Source organism: Pteropus medius, unplaced genomic scaffold, assembly GCF_902729225.1.
Source record: "Pteropus medius unplaced genomic scaffold, Ma_sr-lr_union100, whole genome shotgun sequence".
Taxonomy (NCBI): Eukaryota; Metazoa; Chordata; class Mammalia; order Chiroptera; family Pteropodidae; genus Pteropus; species Pteropus medius.
Window position 1 is genome coordinate 1130583 of NW_024348304.1, and position 8551 is coordinate 1139133.

At 46.0% G+C, this 8551-nt stretch overlaps 1 protein-coding gene across 3 annotated transcripts in view; it reads right to left on the reverse strand.

The window, feature by feature from the left end:
- Positions 1 to 655: 655 nt before the first annotated feature.
- Positions 656 to 8551, reverse strand: part of TNIP3 (TNFAIP3 interacting protein 3) — a 67731-nt gene continuing 59835 nt past the window's right edge. For 2 of the 3 annotated variants that reach the window (XM_039879530.1, XM_039879531.1), the window contains 2 exons: positions 6762 to 6822; positions 5141 to 6541 (listed from right to left, as the gene is read on the reverse strand). In XM_039879530.1, coding sequence (XP_039735464.1) covers positions 6336 to 6541; positions 6762 to 6822 — 267 coding nt within the window. In that variant the 3' untranslated portion in view covers positions 5141 to 6335. Of the gene's footprint in view, positions 751 to 5140; positions 6542 to 6761; positions 6823 to 8551 lie in introns of those variants that run through there. The other variant, XM_039879532.1, reaches the window with a different exon arrangement.

Consider the following 8551-nt stretch of genomic DNA (forward strand, 5'->3'; position numbering starts at 1 on the left):
TTTGTTTTCCATTTTAATTAGCTTGAGAAGTCACAGTTACGCTTTTCATTAATAACTACCCAAGTCCACAGGGAGGAAAAACACAGATTTAACTGCAAACCCATAGGGGTCTGAACCTCTGCCGTAAGTACACGTGAACACAGCCGAGTCGTCACCATCACGCTAGGACTCTACCGTTCATAACCTCGTCTATCTGAAAATGAAAGAGGTTCACGATTTCTCATCATCTTAAAGGAATGATCGGTTTAAGAAGTAGTTTCAAGTGTCTCGTTTTATTCAGATCGAGGCACTCTTTAGTTTAAGGAAGTGTGCGCCGTCTGGAACCCTAGCTCTGGGTTCGCCGAGGCCAGCAGGGATGCAGAATCGCGCTAAAGCGGCCGGAGAACTGACCCCCTGCGCAAACGACGGGAGGCAGGCTAACCGCGCACAGTGCGGACACTTCTCCCCCAGCGGACATGACTGAAGTCCCCACGCAGTGTCGCTGCACCCGAAGGGGGAGCTGCTGAAAGCGGGGGGTCGCCCTGTGAACCCGTCGCCGGGTCTCGTGTCCGGTTGTGTGGTCCCGGCCCCGCAGACAGGCGCGGTCGGGGCTCGGCTGCCGCAGGCCTGCTCTGTCCGCGACAGTGGAGGCGACAGCGGCGGAGCAGACGCGCAGTCGGGAAAGGCGAAGCGGGGGCGCCGCCTGGCTCCCCTCGCCCCGCACGCTCCTCCGCCGCTTCTACTGATCGACTTTCTTTTCTGTGGAGAAACCTAGGAAAAACAGCAGGAAAATGTTTTAGATTAAACATCAGAAAGCCTCTTGTTTTGACTCAGGGTGAACATAAACTTGTAAGAAGCGCTTTATCCGCGCGCTCCGCCAGTGCACAGAGACGCCGGGGTGGCGGGGGAGGCCTGCAGGGGAGGCCAGTGCCGAGCCGGGGGCGCGCTCTGCTGCCCAGGTCACTGTGGCCTCGTTCTCACTGTGCTGAACAGAAGCGCTCCGGTCTGCTGCCCATTCCCGCTGGCATTCGGTGGCTCGGGCACTTGCTATGACAGTAAGTCATACGTGTTGCTATTAGGTCAGTACTTATCCTACAGAAAGGTAAATTGCCAAATAAACTACTTTTAAAATATGGTACTGGGTACGCGATTGTCAAACGCATAGAAGAGAGCTCGGTTCTTACGATGTGAGTGTGCCGTGAGGACCGAGATGACAAACTTGTCCTGTGTTAGTAGGACCAGGATAGAGTGCCATGGATGTGTACCACGAGAAAACAAAATCAAAGAGGCCTACTCACGGCAACAGGAAAAAAAATCGGACAAACGCCAAGAAATGAGGTGTTTTCCTGATTCACGATGACAGCTTAGAATATGTTAAATATCTTAGCCTTGATGCCTTGCATTTGGTATTTCAAAGACATGCCGAACAAACATTTTGGTGACAAGAAGATATTAACTAACTTTCCCAGGCATCAAATATATGCTTCTGAGAACTATGGCCATTCCATTAAAAAGATATGTCATATGCTCAGAACATAAGTTTGGACCCAGAAGTATAATGTACTAATCTAACTAATCTGATTTTAGATTTAATGCATTGATGGTACATACTCCTAGGTGTCTTAAAACGTTAAGAAAAATCAATTCCTTTGCTATTCTGATAGCACTCTTATGACATAGGCATAGAGGCAAGGGCCACTATCCCTATAACTTCGATGGCGAGAGGCTGAGGCCCAAGGGCTAATCCATGGCAGAGTGGCAATCTGAACAAAAGCAAAGACAGGTCCTCGGTCACTTGAAGGGAGGGCAGTGCAGGTGGCATGGAGACACTTCGGGAGCCAGACATCTTGGTGGCAGAGGCCATGTCTTGACTGTAAGTCAAGCATCAGATGAATCTGAAATCCCATTGGCACTAGGAGGGGTGGGGCCACCATCAGCAGAGTGGGGACACGGAGTCGAGGCGACCCCGCCCTCTGCATATGCCCACCAGCCTCCCGGAATGTGGACGCTTAGGCATGAACAGGAAGGAAACCTAGGCGAGTAGATGTTCTTCCCAGCTGAGATGCGAGATGTGACACATACCTGCTTTTCTTCCCCATAGGTTTTTCTCTTCCATTTAAGAGAATTACCGCAATTTTATTTACCTGGCGAAATTATGACTTGTCTGGACTTATTTTATGCATTTTTCTCATGAACGTAGACTAGTCACATGTAGAATACATACATATATCTACAGATATAGTTGTTAATGAGAATACTTAGTATTCGCTTTCGTATTTGTTAATTAGAATGTTTAGTATTTGCTTATAAAATCCATGTTTGCATAGGAATCTATTTACCACCTATATTTTTATATATTCATGGACATTTAAAATACACTTTTACACTTTATTTAAGCTGAGGAACATCTGGGGCTACCAGAGGCTGGAAGGGGTGAGGAAGGATGCCCCCCGCAGGCTCTGGAGTAAGCACGGCCCTGCCAACACCTACATGCTGAGCTTCCACCCTCTAGAGCTCTGGGAGAATAAGTTCTGCTGTGTTAAGCCCCGCAGTTTGTGGTCCTTTGTATGGCGGCCCTAGGAGGTGACTTCAGTCAGTATTCAGTTAGTTATTATTGTACATTAGCAAAGGTCAATTATAATAGTTGGGCTTTGATCTTTAAAGTGTAAAGAAATAATTATGTGTGATCACAATACAGTCTCACATGCCTACATGTCGTACCTTCCAGATATGTAAGATCTGAGCTCCAGGTCATGAGACAAAGTTCAACTCTGTGCCATATGAAAAATTTGGAAGGCGTGGAAGTGACTGGCAAGCGATATAGTAAGAAAGGAAGAAACAAACAGCATGTTTTCAAGGTTACAGTAACTCTACTATGCCATAATTGTTTCAGAAACATGGAAGTCATTTCGCATTCTATTCTGATAACAGATGAAATTAAATTGAAATGTTCTTTGTAAAATCACGTGTTTCTAAACAGAAGCTGTAACTCATTAACCTCTGTGGACTTCAGTGTATAGAAATACCATCATTTCATGCTGTGCAGAGAGAAAGTCAAATAAGTCTCAAATGCCTTGAAAACCTTAATTTAAATCTTTAATTTTTGAAAGAAGAGCCGATTCTCAGTGTGTCCCCAAAGCACTCTAAAATAACCCTGCACAATAACTGAGAGCCGAGCTGTGAACGGTTGACCCAAAGACTGTCCACCGTGGTGCTTGATGCCCAGGGACCTCGTCCCCGGCCAGGGAGCCCTTCACTGAGTCCCCGCTCTTAAGAGGGCCCCGCTCCGGCTCTCCTCCGGCCATACCTCCCCTCAGAGTGTGGCTACCTTCCTCTAGGATAAGATCCTGGTACCCACACACGGACCCCAAAATTCTCCGCCCAAATGACCTTGGACCTGCTCCCAGGCCTCCTGTCATCCCCTCCCCCAGGCCCCGGGGCACTGATTGTGGAGTGGTGAGGGGTATATGGATGAAATTGGGATCCTCAAATTCATAGACCCCTCAGAGTGTAAGGTGGGGAGAGGAGGGGACAGGCCACGGCTCAGGTCTTCCTGTCCTGTCCCACTGTGTCCTGGCACATACTGTAGGCTTCTGAGCATTCTAAAATTCATTCTGGCCTTCTAGCTCTATTTATGAATAGCGGGATAGACCACACTTTAACAGCTTCTAAACTTGACTCTTCGTGTTCAGATATTTACGCACACGGTATGCAGCTCTCCCCTTACTCTTGCCCCAGGCTCCGGGAATGTGAAGGGTCTGGTGATATCGCAGAAACGGACTCACCTTTCACCCACTGGGCCTGTTGAAATCACAAGGCCACTGCTTTACAGACACTCCATGTATAGCTCTCAGAGCCACTATTTCAGGTTAGATTGTCATAAAGAGTCACAATTATAAGGGGAAGATGCTAGGATGAAAATACAATGTGTACATATATTGGGGTTAGAAAAGCAAATTTGGCAGCAGTCATAGAAAATTAGTAAAAACGGAGAAACGGGACAACCTGTACAGTACACATGCTAATTCATTTAAATAGTCACATTTTCGGAAACACTTTTCATTTAAATATAAAGTATTTTAAGTACTTATATGAATACAACTTACAGCAGTTTTAAGAAACGATATCTGTAGATTATCAGAGATGGAGTCTAATTTTTCCACTCATATTTCCTTCTATTGCTTGGATTTTGGTATTTGTAGCCCAGAATACAGGGCATTTTGACCAGTGGTATATTCTTGAATAGTGGGGGATAAATATATTAGTCATATAATAGAACAATGAGTATTATTATAACAAAAATATCTATATAATAAAAGATTTCTAAACTCATATTTGCTTAACAATACCGCGAAATTATTTTTAAGAACCTGAGCAATTGGGTCGGAACTAGAAACCAAAAGGAGCCTTTCAATTAAATGGCCCAAATGAAAAAACAAAACCAAGAATCACTACAGAAATTAAATAATGGCACATGAGATGCTTGTGACAAGGATGAGTTCAGAGCTTCTGCCAATTCTTACGACCTGGCTTGAGCTTCAAAATAGCATCAGCTTGGGAAGCTAGAAGAGGACCAGTGGGAGACCCGAGCGGTAGATTTCGAGGAAGGGATTTGTCTAGGGGGTTCCCCTGGCCACAGCCATTCGTCCCTGCTGCTGCGGAGCCGTGCTGGGAGGGTGAGGGCAGGTTTCAAGTGGCACGAGCCCGCCCGGTCAGTTCCTACCAGACTCGTTCACAGCGCCTGTGTCACAGACTCCGTCTCACATAGCACCGGCCCTTCCCCTGTGGGATTATCCGGCATCACATGACTCGCACAGATCGCATATGCTGTGCATAGGAAGGAGAGATGGTTGAGGATTCGGTACTAGTCACGTAGTTATCCAAGTTAAAGCCCCATCCTCAGTTTTACAGCTCTCATTTTAGAAAACGTTAATCTACTAAGAGGGGTAGGTTTCCAAGGGCCCTATGGGATGTGCTTCAGCGCACAGGCTTCTGGAGCCCTACACACCTGGGCTTTACTCCCGGGACCCCTGTCCCTAACTGCGATCTAACTGCTGATGCTGTTCTCCACGCCTCGCTTTGCTCGTCTGAAAATGGTCTCATCGTAAAGCCTACTCTATAGCATTGTTATGAAGATTAAAATGTTTTAAAAATACTTAGGTGAGTACATAATAGGCTCATTTTTATTTTAATTTTACATCTGTAAACACTGTCGCACAGCATGTTTATGCATCACAAAGCTCATTATATTTCTTCCCAAAGAGACAAAAATCGGATCTCATACACTAACTATAAAATTCTATTTTTGCATATTTTATTTAGTTTCTGGTGGTAATCTCAATTCATTTCTATTCTATGTAATTATTGGCTTCTGTAACACTGGTCCAGGAAGAATCCAATAGTGATATATAGATGGCCCTATGATATTGCTGAATTTTCTTCTGGGTAATTGTATTTTCTAGTGATTAAACTCCAACACTAGGAGAAAGTATCTTTAATATTCGTTCCAGACCGATATAAAATGGAAGATTATAATTGGGTGGTAACTCAGCTATTATGCACCAATGGCTTTCAAAGTCACAGACATTATGCAACAATCATTATGGTTAATAGTGTGCCTTTCTAATAAAAGCTCTCCATTATGGCTGGAACCAAAAACTAATGGTTATATTTGTAGTAGGGAAAAAAAGCAAAAGAAAAAGAAAAAAGAAAATCCCGCAGTTTTCTGATAAATACCTCGATACTTTATTATAGCTTTGTCGCTTTGGATATCCTCTGCAACGCGCCTGTAGGCTATGGCCTTTGCCATTCCCAGTGTTGCTGTGTGCAGCTGTCCATGCTGTACACTGCACAGGTTTAAGAGGCTCCTCTCGCACAGACTACGGTGAAGAGTCCGGGGTCTTGTGAGGTTCACAGCCTGCCTGACGAGTTCTGTCATCTGACATGTGAACTAAATGAGGTCGGATTTCAAGTAGGGCCCGAAGCTGGAATATGGCTCCCTTCGGCTTTTCTAGGCAGATCCACACCTCTGGAATTTAACAACTCGGAGTCACGGGTTGTGTGCCAAGTGAGATTTTAAACACGTGCCACACGGCGCGGACTTGTGATTGCACGTGAGGAGAAGAGATGCGCACAGCGGGGTTGAGGCAGCCGCTCCTGGGCGGCCTCGGGAGCCCGCAGACGCTACCGGTGGAAAGGACAGCAGATTCCGGAGGCGGAGGAGGATGGGAAACCAGAGGGAAAGGAGAAAAAGAGCACCCTGGGCTGTGAGCACTTCGTAGGTGACGTTTTAGTTTTTCCAGCCCACGTGGAGGTGGGTGTTGCGGGCAACCCTGAACTCGGAGTCTGACACTTAGTCATTGGGGAACAAGCTCTGAGACTTTGGGCCCCTCTGTCTGCCTGCCAGTGACTTCTTTTAAAACATCTGGGTAGCAGACTCGGCCTGGAATAGCGGATGTGTCTCTGGCCTTTGGAGAACCACAGAGCCTCGGCGTTCGGGGGGATGATACAGCTCCGCCGGAAGTTCTCATTTCTGCCCCGAGAAGGGATGCTGACTCTGAGACTGGAGTAGGGACGGGAGCCAGGATGAGACTCGTGCCTCTCTGCCTTCGAAAAAGTTTTTTTTTTTCCTAAAGAGAGCAGCATAACCCCAGGTGCGCACACTAGGGTTGTGTATGCAACACGGCTTTCCGGCAGGTCGTCTCCGAGCACGAATGAGCGTATGCCGAGTACACATCCCCCAAAGAGCCCACGGAAACGGAAACACGAAACAGTGGTCTTACCCTGTGCTGTGTGCCGCGCATCTGGCGGAAGCGGCTCGGGCGCGCACCACGGACGGTCCGGCTGCGGGGGACGGAGAAGCGTGGTTAGAGCGGTGCGGACGTCACGCTGGACAGCGGCACGCGCACTGACCGGCTTGCTCTTCCCTCTCCCGCCCTGGGCACCGCGACCGTCTCCCCACGCCCTCCTCAGCCACTCTGCGTTTGGCCGAATGTCCACTACTTTCGGGCTGTGGCGTATTTTCTGTTTTTCAAACAGATGTGTTTTGTATATCTGCAGAAGTATCTAAACCAACGCTTTTATAGAACTTACTATAGTCCATGAATAAAACAAAGCCCTTTACTATCGACAAATACTCTTTTGAAAACCCTCATGCAGGAGGCAACAGGAAGACAAGAGAAGAATGAGGAGCCTAATGTTTTGTGGTGGTTCGAGGAAGAAATCTAAGCCATGGGGTGGGGACATGGCTCCAGAGGCTCAGGATGGTGACGCGGGGCTGTTCCTTCCCTGCATGCTGTTCCTGCAGGACCCTGTCTCAGGCGCGCTCACACTGGTCAGACTAGAGAGGCCAGGAGGCCAGAGGGCTGGCTCCGGTGTTTCTCCTGGGATTTTCTTCTGGGTTTACAGCAGCCAAGAACAGCTAGATTGAACATCGGGGAACGTGTCAACGTGCACAGAGTGAATCAGAAGCTACAGACCTGAACTTCAAGTTCAGTTCCAAGGCCAGCATTTTTGTACATAACAGAACAATTTCAGCTTTACCTGCCTGTGCGGTTGCTCTGTCTTCCTGCTCCAAAAGCTCACCCCTGCCTCCTGCTTCCCCAGGCACAGAGAATGTAGACCTTTCATTCTCTTACTCAATTACCTCCTGAAAATAACTCAGGGAAGTTTTCTCTAACAGTGAGTCAGTAGGGAGCATTTTCAGGGCTGCCAGACCACTGAAAGTACCCTAAAGTTCAATTACATGACCAGACGCTAAGAAATGCTGCATTTAGTACAGCCTGACCCCACTTTACCCCCAGACACCTAGGCTCTTGGCTCCTTTTGGTGTACACAGAAGCCGAAACAGGAAATGAGATCATCTCCTTGCTTATTTTTAGATGTCTCAAATAACATGTAGGATAAGTGACGTGAGCCTCAGTTTTATATTCCAGGAGAGTTGCCAAAAAAAGGTGACCATATTGTAATTTCGCAAACGCTATTGCATATGCTGTAATTCAGACTTATAAATAAGAATGAAATACTCTTATTTCTGGGAGTTTTTGTAAATTCTACTATTATACCAAGATTCCGTTTAATCGAATACTGCTTGAAAAATGTAGGCCATTCTATGTGACTTGGAATCTTTTTTCACATATAGGCCTTTATTTGATGATAATTTCACATGATCTGGACTGCCCTACCCCTTGTAATTGATAGGGAAAGTTTGATGAGCTGTCATAGTAGGTAAATTTCTACCTTCTTTACACAAGTGAAGATTTGAAGAAAGTAGGTATTTTTACTTCTAAATAAACTTGAATACTCATTGGTTTTATAGTTAACCTATCACAAGAATATTTCTCCAGTTCTCCAACCTGTAGGAGCTAATTTCTAAGTAAATTTCTATTTATATTTCCCACAATATTAATTTAATCCTACATTCTGTAAAAAATGAATGAATGAATGAATGATAGCTGTGTTTAGAGAGTCCCAGAAATGTTTCTGTAAAGACTAGAATGTAAGCAAACAAGTAAAAGAAAAAAAGAAAGAAAGAGAGAGAGAGAGAGAGAAAGAAGAAGGAAGGAAGGAAGGA